This window comes from Hipposideros armiger, unplaced genomic scaffold (genome assembly GCF_001890085.2).
Source record: "Hipposideros armiger isolate ML-2016 unplaced genomic scaffold, ASM189008v1 scaffold_488, whole genome shotgun sequence".
Taxonomy (NCBI): Eukaryota; Metazoa; Chordata; class Mammalia; order Chiroptera; family Hipposideridae; genus Hipposideros; species Hipposideros armiger.
The window spans coordinates 782,133-809,623 of record NW_017731838.1 but is presented as its reverse complement, the minus strand read 5'-3'; the positions used below and the strand labels follow the sequence as shown (position 1 = coordinate 809,623).

Sequence of the window (27,491 nt, the reverse complement as noted above, 5' to 3'; positions counted from 1 at the left end):
CAAGTTGTTCTAGTAGAAAATATTTCAAGTGCCCCATCCTGTAAACCAGTGGTTCTCAACCTGTGGGCTGTGACCCCTTTGGGGGTTGAACAACCCTTTCACAGGGGTCACCTAAGACCATCGGAAAACAAAAAGATATTTACTTTATGATTCATAACAGTAGCAAAATTACAGTTATAGAGTAGCAACGAAAATAATTTTATGGTTGGGGGTCACCACAACATGAGGAACTGTATTAAGGGGTCGCGGCATTAGGAAGGTTGAGAACCGCTGCACCCTTTATGTTGACAGTCAGCAGATAGAGTGCCAAAGCTTCATATGAAATCAGCTTAATTAATCCACAGACACAATGCAGGTAAAGTCATATTTTTATATATGAGAACAGTATCTTCAAATAGCCTAACAACATCAATGCCTCTGAGCTCTGTACTGCATACAGATTAATTGTAAAAGTGTTTGTGATACATGTTATGTACACATGAATTCTTGTCCATATAGAAATATTTTATCATCTGTTTTCACCTTTCCTCCCCTTGAAATCTTTATATTCAGTATTAAGTGATTTTTGGAAAACAATTTTCTCATTGAAATTTTATAACTGTGTTTAAAAAAAATGCTGTTTCCTATCTGCAAGCAGTCCCTGGAAGGTTGTTTTAACCAGTCACCCCATGGCAAAGGAGAAAGGATGGTCCAAGATATTTTCTCACATCGAGCTGGTTGACTCTTGCTATCTCTTGTTATCAAAATGCCAAAGGAGGATTAGCGACGACTGGTGAGAACCAGTACCTACTCCCTAGATCAAGTGTGGAGACATGCCCCATTGTCCATGATTCTGTGGCTGCCTCTTAGTAGAAGCCTGCCCTGACATCAGAACTCATGGTCAGGTGGCCTCTGAGGATGTAGTCAGCTCATAGATTTAAAGAGGAGCAGACGAGATGAGGATACTGGAGTCAGTCAAAATATACAAGGGAGACTTACAATTCAAGAGAATTTATAACCCTGGAAATGAACCAAGTAAAGGCATTTGGACAAGTGGAGGTGTGGGAATTAGACATGAGAAATGAAAGCAGAAATATTACTAGGCAAAGGAGACTGAAGAAAGCAAACAGAATAGAGAGTCCCCCGATGAACTAGGATGAGTCATTTTGTAAAACTGCAAAGTCATTCTAGCAGGATGTCCACATGAGGAAGTTACATTTACTAACTGTTCCGAGGCATCTTCTCATAGACTTAAATTGACCATAAGACCCCAATATCCTCCATTTTGTAGAGTGCTGATTGTCCTATGTATTATAACCCTATTATGACAGAGGTATAATATGGGATTATACTAAAGATTCCATATTCCATGTACAATGCATTGAAGAATCAGTCCTCCTAAATCATAGAATTCAGTCCCTAATGGCAAAGTAGGCACATAGAAATTTGTAATTTGATTAAGGCTCTGGGATACTGGAGCCAAGTAACTGCTACAACAGCATGAATATAACCCTCTAAAGCAGCAGTTCTCAACCTTCCTAATGCCACGACCCCTTAATACAGTTCCTCATGTTGTGGTTACCACCAACCATAAAATTATTTCCGTTGCTACTCTATAACTGTAATTTTGCTACTGTTATGAATCATAATGTAAATATCTTTTTGTTTTCTGATGGTCTTAGGCAACCCCTGTGAAAGGGTCGTTTGACCCCCAAAGGGGTCGCGACCCACAGATTGAGAACCGTTGCTCTAAAGTATCCTCTCACATAAAAGACGTGAGCTTGACTCTATATAGAATACTGAATTGCATAGTTATTTTGCTTGTATGGATGAACTTACACATCCATATGCATGTCAATATGATATTCAAACTTACACATACAAAATTGATTAGAAGTGACTAGAACTCTTTAAAATTCCAAAGTAATACTTATGTTGCTATAAAAACATACCTCTTTTAAATATATATATATGTAAGAAGTTGAAGAAAACATTGTTGCTGTAGCTACAAAATGAAGTAGAAATTAGTACTTAAATATCTAATAATAAAATTAGTCTTCATTATCTACCTATCAATCATTAAAGCTGCATATTACTGTTTAAATATCCATGTGTCAGTCATTAAGGTTAAAAAAAGATTATTTTTAAAAAAGATTTCTGTTTTAGTCAAATACATAATAAACGAGCCAACGGAAATGTGATTCCTTTTTCATACTAAAGTATCTCAACGATGTATCAAAATATACAAAACCTGCTATGTTTCCACTCTTAGATTTTGTGACCCATTATTTTCTAAGGCAAATTTTAGCTCTGAAAGCAAGGAAAGAGAGAAAGACCTCAAATAATTCACTGAATGTGATTTCCCCATATGAGTGCAATGGGGAGAAGAGGGTGCAAAGTCGTTAATGACCTGTAGCCCTGGAGGTCATTAATGAGTTTGAAGGTGAAAGTAGCATTAGGGTTCTTCAGGATGACCTAAAGTAGGTAAGATCATATCCTCATTTTGAGATATTAAAAAATATTTTTAAGAAATAGCAGAAAGCATCAGCACATAAGTAGAAATAGAATAGATTTTTTCATTCCAGCAATTTCACAAATGCCTCCACTTTTCAAATTAAGCTCTTTATTAAACTGTTAACAAAGACAGATTCCCCATTCACTTCATCTAGGTCTTAGAGTTACTTCGAATACAGAAATTATTTAACCCAGAGGTTCCCACACTCTCTCAGGTTACAGTGCCAAAATATCTCAGTAATTTTTCACCCCACTCTCAAGCCAAAAGAAATATGTAACACTTCCATTTATTAAGTAGTTAGGTGTAACAACTTAATAAGTACTTATGCTGTGTCAACTCAGAAGCAATTAAAAAAATTATGCGCTTAAATTGAAAAAAGTAATCATTTTATTTCATTCTTTGTAACCACAGTTACTTACTAATGGAACATGTGTGCTTATTGGGCACCACAAAACTTCTCAGACCTTGGAATTAGATTGTAGATCACCAGTCTCATTTACTGGTCCCAAATTATTTTCACAGATTACTTGTCTTTTGTCATAGCAAACACCCAAAACCCAACTTTGAAAAGATGTCGTATCATTTAAAAAAAGGTAGCACAATCTTTTTTGTTGAAACTGGGAACTACCTCAGGTTAGTAGTTCATGCAATGTCTCAATAGCTAACACTGTGTTTTCCTCAAAAATGTAAAGGATCCCCCAAGACCCTTGTGAATCCCCTGAGGTAGCCCAGGGCATCTCAACACACAGTTTGGGAACCATGGGTTTAGCCACTGACCCTGGATCTCCTCATTCTAAAATTTTCCTTTTTCATCTCTCTGCTTGTTGTCAGGTATTCAGAATTAAAAGAACTAGAAGATAAAATCTCTTAGACAGCCATCAGTTTACACTTCCAACACTTTGAGGCCATCGATTGCCATATACCACATATTCAATAACATTACTCCTGTTTTATCAAAAGCACCCATCCCTCATAGCTATTTTCAGTTTGCAGAGTTTGCTATCATTCTATTGGTGCCTCTCTTGAAGATATCTTTGGTTGTATGTTTCCACCATTTATGCTTTTCTATGTTTGGTCTTTAAATTATAAGTCTTTGATTTATATGACTTACTTTCTTATGTTGTTTCAAGTCATTTTAGTTATTATCTGCATCAGGAAATTGTTCTTTTAAACATTTATGAAGTTATATTTTGATATGAGAATCATTCTACCAATTTTAAGGTCCACTGATCTTACTATTTGTGATTTTACCAATAATTAATTCAAGTCATACTTCCAGGGACTTTTAAATTCCCTTATGTCTAATAAACAAAGTGGATACTTTTCCTTAAGAAACAGAGAAAAGGAAAAAACTGAGAATAGAATGTGGCAATACATAATGATTATGTTATCATATTGGTGGTTATACTATTTGTCTTTCTTGTTATAACTTTCAATAAGAATTAAATTTAAGTTGTTTTGGTTCCAGAGGAATGAGCAAAACTATTTATTGCACATTCCATATACAAAGGAATGTGAGAATAGAATTGGAATCTGTTCGTAAATAAAACACAAACCTTCCAATTTTAGAGGTCTTGTTACTCTAAACTTATATCACTTTATAGTAGTTGGTACATTTTCAGTTACTTTACTTCATGTTCTAATTTGTATAAGTGTAAATATATAGATCCTCAGATATATATTTTTCAAAAGTATAAAAACAAAATAACTTTTTAAACATGGTCATTTCAATATTTTACATTGTCTTTGATTTCAATTAGGCTAATTATTTCCATAACTAATAACTATGGGTAAACATAGGATTTCCTTAATGCTATACATTTTTTTATAAATCCTGTATATCAAATATATCATGCCTATATCAGCTAATAACTTACTTTAAGAGGTGCTTTAAGCTATCTTCAAAAATCATTATAGCTAGACTACAGTAAAACCAAAGCAATGGATACAAAAGTATATTATACTATGGCTCTTAATACTGAAATATGGATTAGCCATAACTCTAAAAGCTAAAAACTGCTTATAAATGTAATAGTTGAATTTAAATGGTATAAACAAAGTTGAGTTTTATACTTGGGTTTTCATTAAAGAAACAACATAAAATGTTAAGTATAAAATCTGATTTTTAACAAAAGCATTGGCATCTATTTTTAAGACAGACCCCTGGTGCTTTGTTTTGTTTTGTGTTTTGCTTTAGTTTGGGGTGGTTGTAAAATTCGCAGATGGATTCCATGATTACTAATTCTGACTGTTCATCTTTCTCATGAATGTCTGGCACATTTCACTTAAAATGCATGATATTGCATGTGCTTTCTCCTTGCTGTGGCCTCTGCTATGTCATTTTTTTTGCTTCCAGATAGCGGTGGGTGTGCTCGCAAACGCGCTGCCATGTCTGTTACATTAACATCTGTGAAGAGAGTTCAAAGTTCTCCAAACCTATTGACTGCAGGTATAATATCACTAACTCACAGAATGTCACACTTGAATGGCTTTACTTGACCTTTCTCTCTTTCCAGAATTATCCTGTATGGATGAAGAAAGTGGCTGTAAATACCTTTTTAATGTCCCACAAGTTCTTATCTTTCTTGTCTCAAGAATAGCTCCTATCCCTTCTGAATGTTTTTGTTCTAAAAATAGAAAAGCCAAAGGAAACTGATATCATGTAGAAAACATTTTGAAAATCTAATTAAAAACAATAGTCACTTGCCAAAAATGTGTTGAGTAACTATAAGTGTTAATAACTATTTAAGTTTTTGTATCTCATGAACTAAAGTAATATTTAATCAGGATAAGTCATAGGTACATTTGTTGTGTTGTTACCTAAAAACGGTTGGGAGGTGGGAGCATAGGGGATTAGGAAGAGGAATTTGTAAGGAAGTAAATCTTTATTAATTCATTTCTTTGCCAAAGGTTGCAAACAGAATAAGAAATAACTAGTTTAGAAAAAGACCTTAAGCCTTCCTTTAATTCAGTCAGCAAGTATCCTTCTAATATATATTTTTAAACATCTTGACCCAGTTAAGATTAACATGTACCCACACATACAAATATACCCTAGAAGTAATTAGGAATGTGATATTTCAGCGTTTACTGAGGTGGGTGTATCTATATCAAGTGTCTGTCATGCTTTACCTAAGCTTGTAGACAAGGTCTACACTGAGAGGCGAATGCTGCCGTGGAAAATCAAAGTGAGCCCAGCAACCCCAATGTCTCTAAACATGGAAATATACCTTTCGGTGACTGGTTGGTTGGTTGGTTGGTTTGATTGTTGGTTGGTTACTTGGGGGTTCCCTGTTTTTTATTTATATTTGTGGGTTTTGGAGCAGAAGTGGGAAAGGGACACAGAATGTTTAAATAATTTTTAAATTCTCACCCTGCACATCAGTATCTTGTATACACATACATTTAGTAGTTAATTCAATGTTCAAGAGGCCCTTGGCTTTAAAGCCACTTGATCCTAAACTATTCAGCTTTGCTGAGGAAAAAACAAGCTTCTGTGGAGAATCTTACTCCTGCCCACCACCTCCAATCTACAAGGGGATTTCAATGTCTAAGTTCAAATACCAAGCCAGGTGGTTCCATAATATATTAAGTTAACAAAATGCAAGTTTTATTGCAATATATGTAGTATGATTTCAGTTTGGTGACAAAAAAAAAATCTTTATATATTGTGTTTGTATATGTTTGCTCATGTATATGAGCATGAAAAAATGTTAGAAAAACTACAAATGTGTTTACATGGGATACCTAAGTCACATGTGCATCAAGGGGAATAATAAAATAAATAAAATGAAGTCCAGGGCCATCAGGTAATCGAAATGCCTATACCATGAATATCTCTGACAGTTTAACCAAGTAAAAGTCTAGCCCAACCAAGTAAAAGGCTACTCAGATGTGGACCACTGATGCACATGCTAGGGAATGTGGCAGTGATTCAACAATGCCAAATTACTGTTATTTATAAAAGTAATCACTAAAGGAATAATATTTAATTGAACTAGAGATTGCCATTTTGGAGAGTCAACACTAGCATATCAGCCATTTCACATCACTCAGTTTAATACAAAATATTTAATGCTTAAGGTTCAAAATAATAGAAAACATTTAATACTTTAGGAATATGAAACAATCTTCAGTAATAACAGTATGTACTAGCTATGGATCATTTCAAATTTTCTATCGCTGACAAGATTTCTAGAGAATGAAGTCCCCTTTTGGACTTAATTTATTAAAAATAAACCTCTTGTATTAATTGGACATATAAGGTATGATCCCTTTTAAAAAGAAGTTTTTATTACATTTTGAAGAAAGAAATCAGCCTCTTTTTATGCCCTTCACATTAGATGGTAGCCTTCATAACAACTTATTTCTCACACAGTGCCTTTGTGTGAATCAAAAAGGGACTGATAAATATTTATTGCATTAGATAATGTTAAAATATCACAGCCTTTAAGTAAAAGACTACATCCACAAAAGGTTCTATGATCCTCTCTCTGACCTCTCAGATCAGAAAATCAATATAAGCTGCTAGTCATCAACTATTTGTCCCCTAAACCAGTCTTTCTCTTTTCCTTTTACAAGAAATAGAGTCCCACTGGATAATTTATGGGCCACACTGATGTTTTAAAACTAAGCTAGAACCAAAACAATGAGTACAGCAATACAATAAGCCTTTTCAAATTACATTTCATTTTACCAAAACCACTTGGCAGTCTAAAGTAACACGGATAAGGACGGTATGCTGTGGTGACCAGACCACTGTGCCAAGAGACAGCCCTGCCAATTCTACCTGTGTGTTTTACACTCTTAGGAAAATTTGCCTGTCTGTAACCTGTTTCCTTTTTAAAAGAAAAAAATAGAGTTTGTTGTTTTCTTACCTCTCTGAGAACTTAATCATTTCCCAGACTCACAAGGATTTGTCAGAATTAAATGAGGGTACCTGAAGAAAATGAATGAAAAGGCTTATCACAGTACTTAGGAACACAGAAAGCCTTCAATTAGTTGACTTACATTTAATTAATATGTTTAAATTAATTCTTGCAAAGTAATTGAACCCGCTAAAGAAAGGAGCTATAAGAATTAAAATCATCATAATTATCAAGAAAAGTACAGCTTATACTGTCTAATGTAGCACATAAGTTAACAGGAACTGAAATGTTGGAATCAAAGTTGGAACGGACCTCTGAGGGCATCCAGTCCAATCTCAGACACTGAGCCCAGGATGCATGGGCAACTTTTCTGACAGGTATTTTCTACCTTCTGTCTGGACACAGAGAGCGCTCATTGTACTAGTGAAGAACAGTTACAGTTCTTAATTCTTAAAGATCCTATATGCTAAACCAAGGAATGATAAATCTGCCCATTTACTCATTAAATTTTCAGAGAAACAATGACCATCTACTAAAGAACACTAAAAATTTAGGGCCCTGATCCCTAGATTTCTAGCCCTGTTTCTTCACAAGTCAATGATCATGAATAATGTTCAAGATATTGGACAAAACCATTTTCCTCATGCATTTACCACGTCAGTCATTTACCTTCTCAATATTTTTTTTGCCTATAATCTTCTAACATGGATCCAGGATGCTTTTATGTTTTCTGTCACCTGCTCCAAACCACCACACTTGTCCTTTTTTTCCTAAGCTTGCGTAGAAGGAATGAAATTTTAAAAGGGTTATGGTGAACGATATCCAAGTGGAAGGTATTTATCTTTCAGTGCCTCTGAAGAACTGTAATAAAATAGCAAATCAGGATTAGGTGTTTTAATATCTATAATTGGATTCATTTTAAATAAACTGAAATGTTGGACACTTGCGTATCCTTAAGAGACCACCCATTTAGGTGTGGACTTTAACCATTAACATAAGCTTCATTAAAATATGGGTTCATCCTGTTTTCATCCTTGGCCATTTTTATTCCTTTCCCGTAATTCTATACATTCATGTATACTATGTTAAGCAGGGCTTTTCAGTAGCATTCCTTGTGATTAATATATCATATTCCCTATAGCATAGGTACTGTTTCATTTGGCAATCCCTGGGCCCAGCATGGAGGGGAGGGAGAACCCCTCGTTGAGCCTAGAATGTCTTCGATTCTCACACTTAATGTTTATCCCACTCAAGGTTCCATAATCTCCAATGTGGTCACCCATAAGAAAAAGCAGAACTAACATTCTACAAACTGTCAGTTATAGGAAGTTTATTTCAAAGTGTACTTCAAATATTTTCAATATACTCTCTTCTTCCTACAATGCCTCTGGTACCTCATACCTCAAGTACCTGGCTCCTACCACCTCCATCCCCAGCACACACCCACACACCCTTCTTTATGAGCTCAGTTTTGTCAAACCAAGAGTAAAATGAAATCCCTGTTCTCCAGCAAATAATTATACTATAAGTAATCATGATTACTATTAATGTTGCTTCTCTTTTCAGTGCCATTTCCCCAAGTCCCAAAACTTGTTCCTTGTCCACAACCAGTATGTGGCAACCAGGTGGTCATTAAATCTCTCCTTGAGTGCCCCAAAGCAGAATTTTAATGATCGCTCTGTGTACTATGCTCTTTTGTAGAGTCCTCATCATCATTTAAGTGATTGAGAATTTCAATCATTTCTATTCCCATCAAATCCTCATAAACATTTCACATATAACTCTTCAAAGTGATTTTTACTTTATGGTACCTATTTTATTACTCTCATTTTGAATTCACTGGAGTGAAAATTCATACTAAATTAGCAATTAGCATAAAAAAATGAAGATTTGGTAGTCTTCTGTAACACACCTGAGCTGGAGTCATTCAAATGTACTCTGTGCTGATTCACATTTATTTTTCATCCTTTGATTTGGAGTGTATCTAAATTCAAACTCTTACACTTCTCAACTCATTTTTATCATTCCAAATTCATGATTTTTGATTTCAAAATAAGTATTCCTTAAGAATTAGAAAGAAAAACAAAAACCAGAGTCCTTTTGACATGTAACATTCACGTTCCATTATGCACTGAAATAACAGCAAGTTATTAATGGTCTCAGGGAACATGTGGAAGGAATCCAGGACCAGGACAGAAGGGTAAGCTGAATGACCCCTAAGGTCTTTTCCAAAGTTTAGGCTTTATGATTCTATGAGAAATTAATCACGTGGTATAATAGAACCACGCCATACAAGTTAATTATCTCAAATGTGCATAAGAAAAAGAAGATCCTTGAATGTCTAAGTCCAATAAAACTGATAGTAAATATGCCATGAAGCCACTTTCCAACTGCATTATCAAAAGCAATTTCTTAGTAATGAAATTTGTTTTCCACAGCTTACTGCAAGACAATGGAATATACTGTAACAGCTCTTTCATATTTGAATATAAAATGACTTTTAAATGGCAATAAGAAGAAAATCCAAAGTCTAGAGAACAAGTTGAAACATCACATAGTATGGTAGACACATTTACACTTTCTTAAAAAAAAAAGTTCAAGCTACAAAAAAATTGATCACTATCTCACACAGGAGTTGAATATGGTCAGTAACACGAGGGCATTGAAAGCTAAGGATCTGGTGGTTTATTTAATGCTAGGAGAACCATTCATTGTTTACAAACCAGATACCTTTCGATGCTTTAATTTGATATTTAAACATTCATACATTCAGCTTTGGCAATAAGATAAAATGATATGGTTGCAATATTATTGAGGGGAAAAATCAGTGTTTGATATATGTGTTAATTATATATTATAGTGATACTATGAATAACATTCTAATTGAAGTGAAAATAAATGTACAAATTTCCCATCAGTATATTTTAAGTCCCCAGAGTTTTAGAACTGAAAAAAACGTTGCCAAAAAAGTGCATGTGTTCTTCGGCAAATGACCTTGACTGGATTGTTCATTTCCTTTATCCTTGTTATTAATTTCAACCTTTCTTTTTCTTTTAGGACGTGATTCTCACTCACCAGACTCAGGTACAAAAAAGCTATTCTGAATAACCATTACCTTTGTTATGAATTTTTAAAAACATATTCATAGCCACATCATTCACCTCACAGTGAACTTGAATTGCATATATAGTAATGCATATTAAATGAAATTTCTAAAAAGAAAACTTCAATTTTTGAAATAAAAATAAATTTTATTTTAAAAACTGTTAAAAGTGAATGTAGATATTTTTGTATCCAATTTGTGTTCCCTTAATAAAAGCTTGGAGGTCTTACTATGATCGAAATCAAGACACACTGAACGGAGATGCTACATATTCCTCTCTTGCAGCAAAAGGTTTTAGAAGCGTTCGACCAAGCCTACAAGACAAAAAATCACCATCCCAGGTAATCCTGCACACGCTTGTCTACTGTGGCATTTTTTTTTTTAAAGATTTTTATTGGGGAATTGGGGGAATGGGAACAGTGCTGGGGAATTGGGGGAAGGGGAACAGACAAGTTGCTGTCGTCTTGTTCTTCAATCTAGTTGTGGAGGATGTTGCTTCACTGGCCCAAGTTGGCACCATCATTGTGCTCTTCTCTGGCGAGGCAGATCAGTCGCTGGCTTCTGGACGGCCGCTCACTGCGGCTGCTGGCTGCTCACGCTGGCTGCTGGCCGCTCACGCTGGCTGCTGGCTACATACGGTAGCCCATGGCAACCCACTGCCACAGGGACTGCAGCCTACGCCGTCGCTGGCGACTCATGGCAGCCCAGCTCCAGGTTGAGCTGTTGTTCAGCATCTTAGCTGTGGAGGGCAGTGTCACTGGCCCTCACATGTGGGATCCGAACCGGGGCCCTCTGGCATCCCAAGCGAGCTCCTAACCATCGCGCCACTCGGCCGGCCCTACTGTGGTATTTTAAAGCAAAGTTTTAGACCACAGCTTTAGAGCCTCTTTTCTAGTAACGTGCATATTTTAATACATGTTTTCTTTTTAATATGTTTTTGCTTTTGTATCTGTATTGCTTGTCAGACTTGTGTTTACCAGTACAATATCAAATACAAGTCTTAAGTTCTAAACAGGTTCTTTTTTTTTTTCTGATTCAGCTGATAAAATCAGGTCAGTTTCTAACATACTGTTTAGGGTATTTTCTGGCTTTTAAAAAGCTGTCAGCAGATGATTTAGACTTCAAAGTTACGAGGCTAGCAATCCTTTATATACTTAATAAATATGAGTTATGCTGCTGCCTATTATATTAACTAAAGGAACTCTGTGTTGAAGATATTAGCAAAATTGTGCCACAAGCATAAAATGTGTTATCGAAACAATGTGACTAAATATGCCACCAAAAAAAATGTATGCACATTTTAAGAGATGTTAAGATGTTATCTTAAAATGTGCATACATTTTTTTTGGCACCCTCTATATATACCTCAAGGTCTAAAAATATGCGAGGGAACATATGTGCACTTTTAACTTAATTTCCCAGAATGTAGATGGAGATGAACTTTATAATGTATTCTCTATAAAAATTATTTTCCCCGAGAGGGCAGCTATTGATAATAAAATAAAACACAATCTAAATGGAATAAAAATGATAATTCAGTGTAGCCAACAAAACGTATAGCATGGTAAGAAGGTATGACATTGCTTTACTTTCTTTAAGGGTAGAGTTAACACTGGTTTCTTTAATGACTAATTTTTGACTTTCTCTCTGTTTTTCCTTCAACATTATTTCTCCGGATGCTTGGCAATCCAGGCACCCCTTCTACCGCCCAGAAAAAAGAACTTTGGTAGCCCCCTGATTACCAATCACACAAAGTGTGACATTTTAAACCAGTTAGTAACTAACACACAAATTCCCTCCTGTATCAAGTACTTTACTAATAAAAAACCTTTTCAGGGAGCTATGAATTCTAATGAAGATGATTCCAGCCAGACCATTGTATATTCTGAAGAATCTAACACAACTGTGTCATACACACAAAAAATTACTAATCTGCTACCAGCCACTTCTAGCACAGGTCCCGAACCAACTGCTGACCTGAGTAGCCCGTTTCTACAAGAGGACTACACGCAAGATTCTCAAACTCAGAGAATTTCTACATTGAAACTAATCCATAACCAGGATCTAGGAAGCAGCATGCCCTTTAATACGCCACAGCTTTCCAAACCTGTTGACGTACCATCATTTGCCAAAAGGCCTCCCTCACCGCCCCCTAACCCAGTGCCTGAGATACACACAGCATCTCTTTCCATTCAGATAGCTCCCCTGTCAGGACATGATCCTGAAAGCCACAAACAGCTACCTGAACTTCCTCCAGAGACTACAAAGATACCTCTTCAGCAAGAGAGACAAAAATCTGCAGTTGCTGCGGCCTCTCAGTCTTCAGACTGCCGGGTGGTACATTACACTTTCCAATCTCTTCTCACAGGTGTCCTGCCGAGACCTTAACTCCTTTGCTTTGGGCTTCTCATATAATCTAATGCTTTGTTTAGTATCCAATCAGGAAGGGAAAGGAGAAAGAAACCATCTTCCTATTTAAAACCCTACGAAATTCATCAATAAATTTCTAGGATTCTTTTAGTTTATATATATATGAAATTTTACTTTGGAATACAGTTTACATCTTTATCCCAAAATAGTTCAAAGCTTTTGTGTGAGTGACCAATAGATTGTTGAACTTTAGAGTTTTATCTATAGAAATGTAAATGTGGTATGACTCACCTAGAGGCATGTCATCCATTACACACACACAAACACACACATTTACAAAAAAACTCAAAATTGTGAGCTATCAGGAGGTGGTAAGAAAAACTTTTTAAAGTGCAATAGGTAAATAAATGAATCAATAAAGATCATTCCTAGACCCAATGCTGTACAAGCTGATCATATTACCCACAACAAAGGTGATTTAAAGAGAATATGCTTTAGCTTTTGACATGTTTGAAGTCCAAAGGAAATGGGCAACTCAATTCCATGAGGGTGACAGTCATTCGATTTTTTTACTTTTAGTTTTAAAGGAATAAAAAACTTCCTTTGAGCAGATAATTCAAATCCTTCTGCATGATTTATATTATTTAACAGAATTTTCATTTAGCAAAAGCAAAACTAAAGAGATTCATGTTAATATGGAAACCTCTTTAGTGAAACTGCATTATTATGAGAAAGTTCATTGACACTATCCAACCCAAGACAGCCCTGTACTGAATTCCATCCAGATTTGTAGCAAAACTCTAAAATACTAAGTTGTAATTATTATAGTTTCATACTTTTATAATTTTACTTCCAATCAAACCTGCAATTGTTATAAGAAATTACTACTAAAATATTTTAAGTTCTGAGTAACTAAGGTTTCTGTCAGTTATTTCTAGAGATTTTAAAACCATGTACAGTAAAAAAGTATCACATTTATAAAGTGTATATTTAAACAACAACAAAAATGCTTATTAAATAAAAATAAGAGAAGGAAATCTTTTTATCCATGGTTAGGGTTTCTTAATCTGTTACATTAAGGATATGCTTTAGAGTATCTATGAGCCCCTAAAATTTATGCAGAATTTTATATATACCTACATGAATTTGTTGTGCATTTTTCCTAAGAGAAGGAACAATATTTTTCGTCATATTTTTTAAGGTACCTATGACCATGAGAGACCTTTTTATATGGTGGATTTTTTAAAAACATTCAATTAAAAGTCTGAGGAAAAAATCAGTTATGGCTTTTTATGAGCTCAACAGCTTGCTTGATATCAACTGTTATTGAAAATGATGGCTGGCCAAGAACAACAAATGGTACCACTTCAATTTTTACTAGGCAAGGTTTCTAAGTTTATACAGTTCTCTTTAATTCATCCCCCATCCTTGTATTAATATACTATCATACTTTTGGCTACCTGTCTTACACCTGGCACCACACCAAACATTCCAAAAACCTCTATTCTGGAGATATGGGGGAGTAAGAGAAAAATTTTCTCCAGAGTTTCATTCACTCATTATGAGGTTGATGCTTATTTTGACCTGTGGACAGACATTGTCAAGGTTAGAATGGATAGCTACAAAACCTTTAATGGGGCTATCCACTCTCTCCTTTTTATAGCCAATCCCTCCACCACGGTTAGCCTCTTGGGTTATATAGCCTTGGAGGTATTAAATCTTTCCTTCCTCCTTCGGTTTCCTTCTCCTTTACCTAAGAATAAAACCAACAGTAGTTCTAATCAATTAGGGTATATTCTAACTATCATCCGTGGCTGGTTTTCTTTTTCACTTCATTTTCACACATAGGTACTACCATTTGCAGTACTAGGATATTTTAGAGTTTGATTATTTTAGTGTTTTATAGTGAAATCAAGAAAGAGATTCAATAAGTGCAAAGGAAACAAAATTCCCTTTCCATTTAGTTGTTTTTAGTTTGATCAGTCTTTATATCTGTAAGTCAGAAAAAGAACTAAGACAAACTGTTTTGTATTTTGGGGACATTTGGGGAGAGTAGGTATGCTACAAAATTTTTCTAGTCAAGGGAAAACTAATTCTGCTCTGACTAACAGACAACCTGATAGCATTTCACTATCACAAGAACAAAAACTAAAACTTCTGAGGAAAAAAATCCAATTTTTCCAACACTCTCAAGTGACCATCCAAAATTACAGTGCAGTGCTGTATGAAAACTCATCTCCAAAAAAAAAAAAAACCCCACTTATTAGATTTCTTCATGTTTTCGTGCTTTTTCTGTACTGTATGTTTGGTACCCAATCCTCTCAACGTATTTCCTTAAAGTGCTTCAATTAAAATTGATGCTTTGCCTTCTCTGCCACATTACAAAAAGAGATGTTTTATTCATCGGATAATTTATATCTCCTCTTACTATTTTTTCTTCAAACTCAGCTTGGACACCAGAGCTTAACCGCCAGTGTGATGGCAGTAAATGCTTCGCGGACACACAGACAAGCCACACCAGCAGCCTTTTCTTCGTGTCCTCCTCCTCTGGTACTTTTTAACCAAAATACGTTTTGACCAGATGGAGGCCCCAGCCCAGCATCACTTACCCTGTCCCCACCTGCTGACTTTAGGCCTTTACACCGCCACAGACCTCTGACCCTTTCACACTGTTTATATAAACCCCATCTTTTGCTCCTGACCACCTTGTCCCTGGCAATACCACATTCTCTCTCACTACAGACTCCTCCTGCTCCTCGAGCCGGGCTCCCCGGCCATCCAGATGAGCTGCAGATAGCTCATCAATGGACACCACTGACCATTCTGAAACACCTTCTCCACCAACCTTGGGTCAGAGGTCTGCCGTGACAGATGGCACCACCTTAGCCACCCATGCTGCCATGCGTATAATTATTCTTCCTTCCTTTGAATCCATCATTTTTTCAAACATCACCAAAGGCCAAAAGGACTGATTTCTTATCAGACATCTCATTTTACTGCTGAACACTTTTATTCGCATAGGTGTTGATTACTAGTAAACTGAAACTCTACAGTCCATCAGGGAAATCCATTGCAGTCATCCTCATAAGCCTACTTTGGGCTGAAAAAGTCAATTAGATTCTCTTCATTTCAGAGTTACCTATGTTTACTTTACACTGTGTTGCTCTAGCTAATGAGTTGTACAGTGATTTGCCTTAATAAGAAGTATTCTCAGAAATTTAGATAAGTATACCTAAAACATTATGATGATTAGATCATAGAGAAAGTAAAATTTTTCAAAAATTTAGGTCCTGGTAGATAACAGTTTACCTCAGAGATTCCTATGAATGTGTCCTGTGTGAATAGTTTATGTATCCTTGTTTCTCAGATACACAGTTATTGACAGCATGACGCTAACTCTTCCTGCTCCCTCTTCGTAACACCTACATCTTTTGAACCCATCTGTCTTACAGGAGTGAATGATGTAAATAATGTACACTGCAGAAATTGAGCCCTGTGGTTTTCTGGAATTATTTTTCTTGAGCCATTCCAGTATAGAAATTTATGAATATATTTATTGTTTTATATATCATAAACTTATCTTCCACTTAGAGCAACATATATGTCTCATATTTATTACATCATTTAAATATGTCTATATGACAAGCAGTCACTATTAAATGATTTATGAATGGCTAACATGCTCCATAATTTTATGGCACAGATTTTCAATTGCATATAATGTATAGATAAGGACTTTGATTTGAAAGACATGTAACTTTAGGCCAAAAATGGGATTTTTTTTTCTCTAAAAAATTGATTTTATAATGAAGTTTTAAATAAGCACTGTCATAGACAAAATAGGATTCAGAGCAACTTTCCTAAGTTTAGGAACATGGTAACATGATTGTTTTTACTTCTCCTGTTTTTAACATTAATTATAACACATTAAGACAATAGCATTAAAATTATATTTATGAAGATCAGCCAAATTTGATTTGGGCTAGGAGGCAAAAATATTCTCAAATAACTCATCAAAGGTAAATAAGGGCTCTGAAGCATTTGGGTAAGCCAGTGCCTCACACTTAATTGAATGTCCACTGTTCTTCAGGTAGAAGATCCTCAAGATATGGGAGCTTATGATATGAGAGTGATTTTTGTAACAGCTTAGAGAAGTACTTAATCAGTAAGCACAGTCATCATAATGAAACGTTTATTGACTTTAGGACAGGTGTGATATGGTTATGAAGTAACGAAATTAGGTTTATTCTAGGTCATTGGACAACATACCTGTTTTAAGGTGAAAAATCATGGAACCATGCAATTAATTGTGCATGTATGTTTCAGGCCTGTATAACAGAAGTGTATTTTGTTTTAAAATACATAGAAAAAGTTCACAAATTCTGGTTCTTTGTTGGTGTGCACGTGTGTTTGTGTGTATTCAGCTGTAAGGCCATTTTAACTAAATGTTTACTAATGTTTTGTTTCATGGCATGCATTATGTAATCTCCACAGTGCTCAGTGCTGTGTTGTGGCTAGGTAGGCATGCTTAATAGTGGTGATCTCCACCTCTGTGAACTGAGCTGATTCAATTCAATTAGAATAGTATGTATCTATTGAATATCTACTGTTATTAGCACCATGCCCCGTGTTATAAAAGAAGCATATATGTGACTATCTCCAACAAGAAGCTTGAAATACGATTGGGGATATAAAATACTCAGGTATAAAGTAATAAAAACAATAAATTATTAAGGAACCAAACAGAAATCCAAAAAGTGCTCTCAATGAGATTGGAGGAGGGAGAATCCTGTGGTTTAATATGTCTTTTTGATTCTTCTAGAATAGATTGCTTTATGATATATAAATCCAAACAACTGTGTTCCTTATATTAATCACCTTGCCCTGGAAACATTTATTCACCAGAGGATATCCCTGACTATGTCTGAGAACCAATCCCTTTCCTCAAGGCAAAGAACATTCATTTCGAATCCTGCATACAGAGCAGTGTGATAAGAGTTCTGACTACCTAACTCAAGACTGTAAAAACAAATTTGCCCTTCACACTTATATTACACTGACTCCCACTGATACCTTTTGGCATCTCGGTTGGCAGAGTGGCATGCCATTAGTCAGCTGCTTCCATTTTTCTTAATTACCTCCTGTGCCCTCTGACATATAAGAGAGTGATTTTCAGAAATAAAGGAAGATAAAGAAGACATGGAAGATATGTAACCTGTCCCTGTAGGCATCAATTTTCAAAGTGAATAAAAACTTGACAGATGATTAGTCATTTGAATGGAAGTCTTTCATTGTCATATAAAGGAATCATGTTTACAGTAGACTATGTGCTTTAATGTGATGTTTTATACTTTTCTCAGAGCCAGATAACAGTGAATGGAAACTCTGGAGGTGCTGTGAGTCCAATGAGTTACTATCAAAGGCCGTTTTCCCCTTCAGCCTACTCTCTACCAGGCTCACTCAATTCAAGCATTATCATGCAGCATGGCCGGTCACTTGGTAAGTCATTTAATTGTCATGGTTTTCATGACAACTTCAATATAGCAAGTATAAACCACATAAGAAAAACTTAAGCATCAAAGTAATTTTTCAAAAAGGAGGAAGAAACATTGTACACCTCACTTTTTAATGATCCTGTCTTAGAGGAGGAATTAGGGACTACATGGATTCAACATTGGAAGAAGTAGGCACCCAGCTAGTTCAAGACGATGACTGGCTTCTATTCCAAGATGATGAGAGCTATTAGATATTAAGGGTGGTGGGGTAGCAAGAAATAAATGGGCGGTTAGGGAGAGGAGCGTTCACACCACCAGAACAGTCACATTGTGCATTTCCACGGATGGCAAATACTATCCATGTTCTAGGCAGCCCTTTTTTTGTGATAGAGCTTTCATTATAGAAAATTCTTTTGGTATATATAAAGAAAAATTGCTTAACAGTTAAAACTTGTCTAACAAGGGGACAGGCTACCTCATGAAGTAGTAAATACTAAACCACTGCCTCACAAAGTAGTACACTATTATTCACAGTGAGGCCAGAAGACCATCGACCAGAGATGTGAGTTCCTTTAAATGATGATTCCAGAATTTCATGAAGACATAATTTTTAATCCTTTGGGAATTAAGAATTAGATGAACAATATAGCTTTCCTCCAGAAACAAAAAAGTACATTTGAACATGCATAACAAATTTTAAGCACATAATTTCATGGGGCTCATGAACTCTTTCAAGCTTCCTGGAAAAGAAACTGTGCTGTATAATGATAGAAACAATATTATGTGGCAAAATATATTTAGAAAATAATGCAATACATACTTCTCAGTTTCTAAAAATGTTAAAAAAAAAAACCCCAAAACATTAAAAAAATAAACAGACTAAATCAAACCATCATCTGAATTCAAGCTGAAAAAAGTTTCATGATGTTGAACAATTGGAAGAGTATCCAGAACAGCAGGAAGCAGAGAGGAAGGTGGAGGACCACGTGACCACAGCATACCTCTCACAAAAGTAGGAGAGGGCCCATCTGGCCACCACCAACCAACAATAGAGAGAAAGAAACTGGAACACAGGGTTTTAACTCCCATTTCGTCTTTGAAAGAAGGCAGCACTCCCTCTTTCCCCACACAGTGCACTGAAAGAACATGATGCTATTAGTTTACCCAGGGACATTCAGCATGTTCATTGTGGAACTCAACATCTGTGCCAACAAAACCGCCATAACTATAAGACCCTACATGTAGCCTTGGGGCTCAGTAGAGTAAAGACTAAATATACCTGTGCCTTTTCCAATGCTGTTTCTGGGATCATCTGTGAATCTTATAATGATATCCTTTCAGGGTAGAAAAAAGTACAATGTCCTTGTGCCAAAATATTGCCCTTAAAAAAATCAGTCCATGGTGTAGTATAATAGGAGCCTATTATATCTAGATTTTTAACAGAGCTATACATCATCACACATCTATAGTAAAACTCGACAAATTAATCTAGCCATAATATTTTCCCAAGTGGTTATTATCAATTATTATTTGGCTCTGTTCCCATTGCCTTTCTTAATGAACACAATTTTGTCCCTCTCACACCAACAAACAAAATATATAACTACTAGAATGTGTTATAGATAGGCTTTTATATTAGAACACATCAATGGTAGATTTTTACATGTAAACTATACTACGTAGAAAGAAATTCCCTAGTAAACATTCAACAAATCTAGTTGGCCAGTGCTGAGACAGGTCCTGAGCAGAATATACAAATCTGTCTTGTTCCAGGAACTTTATATGTAGTTGAAAATGAAAGACTACAAACATGAGAGTTAGTGGACCATATAAGAACATAATAAAAGGCTAACTTATATAATCCATAAGTTCATAGACTTATGAACCATACATAAAGACAGAGTTAATACTGTTTGCTTAGGTTGCGACTTTGTATATATAGGTGCTTAAAAAAATTGCTGTTTGATATAAATACTAGCATCATGGTTGCACTTTTTGGGATTAAATGGAAAATCAGAGTGAAATATCACATTGTATCTGAATTTGGAGTTGCTTGGGAAGGACATTAATTACTTTTACGTACAATGGCACATAAAACAGTTTTATTACTAGCTGTATTCATTCTTCATCAGAAATGGATTGAAAATGCTTTTCTGTTACAAACCAAATTGGAAATAGCCATAATAATAGTAATAACAGTTATAAATGTTAAAATGGATTTTAGCTTACAAGGGCCTTATGTCTTCAGAATGATGAGTTAAATTGTTAAAATCTTGTTTATGAAGTTTTATATAAATTTGCTACAAAAACAGTCATATCTTTTGAGATACATACATATATCTCATATATATACATATAATCAATCAATGCCACCCTGAAACATCAGCACTTTCCCACATCCACATAAAAACAGAACTTTCTGAGTGGAAAAGTCTGACAAATCATGGCAAAGAATCATTCTTAGTCACCAAAAATTTGAAATGTATTGTAGAAAAAACAGGAAATTATATTATCAATTGTACCAGATGGATAGATGCTGTTGATTTTCATAAATACCTGTAAACTAAGAGTAAGTGAAATATGTAGTACAAACCACCTGAGAGGAAAAAAAACCACACTAAGTCCTCTCTGTTTCTTAAGAAATTAAACTAAAAGTTAATAAAGATGTCATGAAGAAGGGAGGAGCATGATAAAACTCATTTAATTTATGTGCTTAGGGCAATTTTTGTACTCAAGGGGCAAAACGTCATGGGTTTTGGTGCTTCAAAGTAAAAACAAAGATATGGCCATCATGGCAACTTGAATAAAAATTAATACTAATAATTTTAAATTATTTATTTACCCATAAGCCTTCATATCCAAGTATATGTTTGGATGTGAAGATTTGTTAATACGATTTTTGTTTTTACTTTATTTTTATAAAATAGCTGTCGTAGACTCAACAGTCACATCTTTTGTCCTAAGAGCACATTTTAGTACTTTAAATAACAGTAGCTAGCAGTTTCACAAAAGTAATATTAATGTAAACTATGACATGATGAAAATTACTAAACTTAGCTTCTGCCCCCTCATCTGTACAATGGGTCCCCCTCCCCCCAGGATGAATAGAAGGATGAGATGAGATAATGCTTGTAAAGTGCTTTCTTACAGTAGCTGCCACACAGTCACTAGGTCTCCCAATAAATGTTATTCTTCCTTCACCCTCCTTCATAAAATGGTGAAGGTCTTCTTGTTATAAGTCTATTCAATATACATCTCCATGTTGACTACATTTAAGGTAAAGGAGTTCAAAGCAATCGAAATGGAAATATAGACTGTGTTGCAGTTGGCGTAAATATACAAGGGGCACCATTAACTTATGATTCCTTGTGCATCCAATGCATTACATTTCACCACATTTTCTCCTCAGATTCCACAGAAGCGTATCCCCAGCATGCACAGTCCCTGGACGGCTCTATACCGCTGTACAGATCCTCAGAGGAAGAGAAAAGAGTGACGGTTATCAAAGCCCCACATTACCCGGGGATCGGGCCTGTGGACGAATCCGGAATCCCCACAGCAATTAGAACGGTAGGAGATGCCAGTGTGCGCGTCACAGCTCCGGGGCTGTGCACACACTCGACAAAGAATGGATTGTCCGTGGCTTTGTGCATTCCTGTGGCCTTATTATATAATGAGGATTGCCCTCGGTGCCATCTGAGTTCTCATGAATATTATAATGCTGCGTGGCAGAGGAGAGCTGTCAATTGGAGAGAATCACACTATCTATTTTTCCATTTTAATTAAAAATCATGAAAATTGTGATTTTGTCCAATGATAAAAGTATGTTTCATTTTACCTTTTACCAAGGAGTGTTAGGGCCCTAGAGAGGAAAGAGAAGGAAGGAGAAAATGTGCATTCTGTGCCTGTATTGAATTCCCACGTGCATTGCAAATACACCAGTGATTTGTTTCTTGACATGGATGTGTGTTAACACCAGGAGATGCGGAGCTGTGAATTGGGAGTTGGGAGGTGAGATGATTGGCGTGAAGAGAGTTAATGTCGTGGAAAGAAAAAACTGAAGAAAAATACACATTTTAGCATCCCTCTTCAGCTGTGCCTGCTGAGAGCTCTCCAGGATGATAAGTGAAAGTGTTTGGATTTTTTTTTTTAGTCTTTAAACCCTGCCAAAACATTGCTCAGTGTGTCAGGGCAGCCCCTTCTGGCAAAGCTCAGCAGTAGCAGAGGCGGCTATTGAGAGTGTGGGCAGGCAGCTGCTTGCTGACCGAGTCCACTTGAAGAGAAGGTTTGTGCTAGCCGCAAGGAGGAGGACATGGGAACCAGGATGAGAGCAGCAGCACCTTTTCAGGTGAAATTGGGTGGGGGGGGGGGTGCGGTGAGAGACTGGATAGAGCTCAGGCTGTGAACACTTGTCTGCAACACCCACATACCTGGCTGGGATGTTGCCAGGAGCTACTGTCCTGGTATGCTAACCTGGGGGACCAAAGACAGGAGTGGATAGAGGGCAAGAATGAGAAAGATCAGAAAAAAGCAGTGGCACAATTGGAAACACTAAGTGAGAACTAAAGACAAAGTGTGTGTGGGGGGGGAGGGGTTCTTCTCTCTTTGAATTTGCATTTATTATATGGGGATTATGTGTTCTATATACAGAGAGAAGAGTTAACAATTGATTATTCTAAGCATCAGTATTAGAGTTGGAAGCTAAAAAGTAAATTTTATAGCAGTTGCTGTGGGTTTTATATTCGTTAAATTTTGAGAACATTGAATGTGACTGATTATAAAGTCCTGAAAAATCTATGTTGGAACTGATAATTGTCATATTTAAGTGATAGAAAAAGTTCAGAGGTCATGACTAACATTCTTAATCTTATGATGACTACAGGTTTCTGGTGACAGTGTTTTGTCATTTGTTTCCCTTTTAAGGTTTCTGATTCAAATGGTTAAATTTGAACTTTTTAAAATAATGTAGGATACAGTGTCAGACAGGTATAGTGTCACGGGTTTTGCTTCATTGGCCCTTGAAGCACGGTATATACACAAATTGGGAGATCCTTAATTCTATGTAGTTATAAATTCTGCCGAAAAGATTTTATCTGAGACCTCTGGTGTGTTTTTAAGTCAACAAATGATATATAAAAATGAACATGCAAAGCTGGACCTTTTTTTTTTAATCCATAAGACATAATTCTCTTAAATAGCAAGGCCTTGCTTATTCGTTTTTAAATGGGGAAAAAAATGAGAGGCAGATAGTCAAAATCAAGAAATATTAAGATTTTTATATTGTTTATCTACTGCCAAATCAAAAGCATATTTAGATAAGCATAAACAAACACAAGTTTCCCTTCTGTAAAATATAAAGTAAAGTATAAGCAACCCAGAAGTTCCTTATAAGGAACCATAATTTTTATATATAGTTGTGCTCCTATTTAGGCTTTTAAAACTCTGCAAAGAAGGTATAGGTCTGTGAGGGCTCTTATCCACATTTCCCATTTCCCAGCCTTGCCAAGCATATCCCAAGTATAGCTGTGTTTATAAATGTCGAGTCAGGCCATCTCTGAGCCACTGCAGGCCAAGAATCTCCAAGGTTGTTTTTCTTTCTCATCTGTGTAGAAAGTAATGATATCAGACTCAAATTGCTTCGCATGGACTCTCCGCTAAGTGTATACACCAAAGGCAGTAGTGTCTCAATGCATCATATTATAGTCTCATTTTAGACAACCAGCATATACTGAGGAAACAATTTTGTAAAGTAACCCAGAAACTCTAGAAAACCAGGAGTCAACAAATGTACCTTTGAGTTAGTTGAACGAAGGGAAGCCGTTTCCCAGACTGCCCTCTCTCATGTGACCTGGGATGTCTGTGTTAGCCTTTTACTGCCCATCTTATTAACAACAACAAAAACCGCTAGGGTTCAGGTCCCATGAGATTGTCTAATTACAGCCAGCGAGTTAAGTAAAATACAAGACTCTTTTCTTCTAGTTCAAATACAATGCCATTTGAGCATTTTCCAAGCTGGAAAGGAGCAAAAAATAGAATAACTATATACTGGTGTATAGAAAATAAATGCTTTTCTTTTTTTTGGAAATCTTTGCATGATAAATGAATGTTGAGCTCTGATGTTCTGTAAACTATCAGAATGTAAACATTCAGGTATATTCAGCTAAGGTTATAGAGAACAACTGAAGCGCGAATTACTAGTAGTTACTGTCCATGTAAAACAAGTTCGAAGAACACACAGACGTAAACGTCCTCAAATTTGAGTAGAGCTCTATTTACTTAATTTTAGTACTAGCCATAACAACTTCCATGATGGCATTTGTAAAAGGAATTTTAAATGCTTAGAGGACTTCTTTTAGAAAGGGACACAGGGTTTTAGTATTCCCTTTTACCAGTCTCTTACCGCCCGTTGCCAACTGCCTGGGCATTTCTGGCATCTCTGTGCTCGCCATATAAAGCTAGCAGATGGCAGAACTGAGATCCTGCCTGATGTGTGCCTTCCAGCAAGGGAAGAAAAAAATGCTGTTTGTCAAGATACATTGCCATATACAGTGATATAACTTACTTATTAGGCGTCCTTGTTGCCATTGGTTGTGTCCAGGTATGGTTGGAAAAGTTTTGCACAAGGTTATGTCTTATTTTCTGGTGCTGAATTACTGTAAAGGGAATAAAGCTTAATGAAGAAAAATTGACCTTTCATGAAAATAAATGTCCCTTGAAGATTCTTATTCAAATAACTTGGTTTAAGCCAGCAAATAATAGCTTGACTCCTGCTTCTCTACTGCACCCACTCCCGCCAGCTCCCACCATTTGAATATAAGGTCAATCAACAATCCCCTCCATTGGTCCATTGTAGAAAGAGCCAAGAATGAATGAAGAGGGGATTCACAACAACGCCAAGGAGCCCTTAATGTTAATCTATATTTGTGGTGATTATTTTCTTAGAGAATCATATTTTCTTAGACACCAAGATAAACTTAGATATAGCACAAAACCCTCAATGTCCACATGAAAAATGCAATGACCATGGTTCTGAGACAACAATCAGGATATAAAATTGAAACCAAACCTCAGTCTAACAAATACAAGAATATTTTTGTGGCAGTCCTAACACAATATTTTATATCAAGAGAATTGTCTCAGAAAATCTGGTATATTTAGTTACTCTACACAGAATGGTTGAGCATCTCACCCTAGTAGCTCTGGGAATGGCAAGATAAAGATCTTGCCAAGCAAAATCTTTAGTTATGATTATAAAAGTATATGTCTCCTTTCACAGGTATGCAATGTGGTAGAGTTCCATCCAATAACCTGGATTCATTCATTATTTTATTCCATGAACATTTGCTATTTCCTACAGTTATTATTAATTGAGCATTTCATATATTCTAGATCTTTTTGTATACATCGCCTCATTCGATTCCCATAACAACCCTATGATATGGATATAATTATTTCATTTTACAGAGGAGAAAGCTAGAGCTCTACTAGGTTACCTAACTTGCTGAAATTCATATTGCTCGGAAACAGTAATTAATGGAACTAAGACTTGAGTATAGGTTAATCTGATGTTAATGTCCTAGTTCCACCACAGCCCACTGTTTCCATCATGTCAAAAGCCTGGGCTGCATACGGAGGAGCTTCTATTCCCAAGGAATTTACAATTTAGCAAGGCAAATGTTGTGTACATTTTATTATCATGCTAAAAAATTTTGAAACAATATCTACATTTTTGGATTTGCTCTCAGACTCTGGATTGTGTCGCTACATTTAGTATTTTACTAACTTAGACTAAAAAATATCAAATTTTTATTTCTCTAAATTTACCAGAATACAATTTTAGTCAAAAATATTCCCTAGTTAATTCTAAAAATAATGTCTTGAACAGAATACTCACTATAATGTTTTAAAGATAATGATAGTTATCAGTGAAATTTTACCTAAGTATGTTTGTGCAAATATTAACTGTCTAGTGCTGGGCACAACTATGATTTGGAAAAAATAAAACCATTATACATAATGTTCTAATTCAGCCTAAATGCAACAAAAGGTAATATATTTACAAACTGCATGCATAGCTGGATAAATTACTGGTATTGTCATTATGAAATTGGTTTTTTTTTTAAATCACAGAAATTTGCTATTAAAAAAGATAAAATATAGATAGGAAAACATTGAGGAACAATGTTTTTATTTGGAAGCAGATTTGTAACTATTGGACATTCTCTTTTACAGACAGTTGACAGACCGAAGGACTGGTACAAGACAATGTTTAAGCAAATCCACATGGTGCACAAGCCAGGTATGTATGTTGTTCTGTGTTCTGATCAGGTCCGTGTGGGTTGAAGGATGTCTATGTATACTCGCCTTTTGTATAGTTCTGGTTCATGCAAAATGTCAGGACCCTAGCAAACTTCACGGCCCTCACTCGTTTCAACATCCTTCCTTACATCACCCTTCAAATCACAGATACCTGTTCCGCCCCACCACAGATCTGCCAAGAAGCTTTTTATAAGGTGACCTTGAAGGGGTGCCAGGTGCTCTGGTCTCTCCCCTTCGTCCTTCCTGATCCACAATCTAAACCGGTGTGTCGCGTTGTCTGCTTAGACAGACTCATTATTCCTCTGTCCACGTATGTCTGTTCCTTATCCAGGGAATGGGCATAGCTAGGTCTCATTGACTTGACAAAAGATATTTAAAGCACTTACAAAAGGAAACTTATGATCCAGAAGAGAAGGCCGCCTGAGGAAATGAGGTAAAGGGACTGACCTTGTATGCTGTGAAGAGGACAGCAGAGCAAATATGTTACAGATAAGAGAGGTCAAACTGCAGAGGCCAGCAAAAAAAATACTTGAAAAACATTTAAATGGTATGAGCTAGGCAAAATACATTCGTTTTCTAAAAAATTTCTGTTGTTTCTCTAAAGTTCTGCTGTCTTATTATGATATGGTGACCAAATGTGTATTACCATAATATTTATGTTTCGTTTTCTAGATGATGACACAGACATGTATAATACTCCTTATACATATAATGCAGGTAGGATGGGTTTCCTTGCTCGCAATGAATAATTTATGCCCTGCATTGCCTGAAAGAACTCCACAATCACTTTTTACCACTCTGTTTGAGCGCATGTCTTCAGTTTATACAATCTGGAGGATGCT

At 35.9% G+C, this 27,491-nt stretch overlaps 1 protein-coding gene across 29 annotated transcripts in view; it reads left to right on the top strand.

Annotated features, from left to right (window-relative positions):
* The window catches only part of SORBS2 (sorbin and SH3 domain containing 2), a 195,684-nt gene that overhangs the window by 83,644 nt on the left and 84,549 nt on the right, over positions 1 to 27,491 (top strand). For 9 of the 29 annotated variants that reach the window (XM_019667190.1, XM_019667184.1, XM_019667193.1 and 6 more), the window contains 8 exons: positions 4,851 to 4,943; positions 10,420 to 10,446; positions 10,682 to 10,806; positions 12,158 to 12,802; positions 18,196 to 18,334; positions 21,740 to 21,900; positions 26,563 to 26,629; positions 27,322 to 27,366. In XM_019667190.1, the coding sequence (XP_019522735.1) occupies positions 4,851 to 4,943; positions 10,420 to 10,446; positions 10,682 to 10,806; positions 12,158 to 12,802; positions 18,196 to 18,334; positions 21,740 to 21,900; positions 26,563 to 26,629; positions 27,322 to 27,366 (1,302 nt within the window). Of the gene's footprint in view, positions 1 to 4,850; positions 4,944 to 10,419; positions 10,447 to 10,681; positions 10,807 to 12,157; positions 12,803 to 18,195; positions 18,335 to 21,739; positions 21,901 to 22,536; positions 22,679 to 26,562; positions 26,630 to 27,321; positions 27,367 to 27,491 lie in introns of those variants that run through there. The other 20 variants (XM_019667194.1, XM_019667195.1, XM_019667189.1 and 17 more) reach the window with 14 other exon arrangements.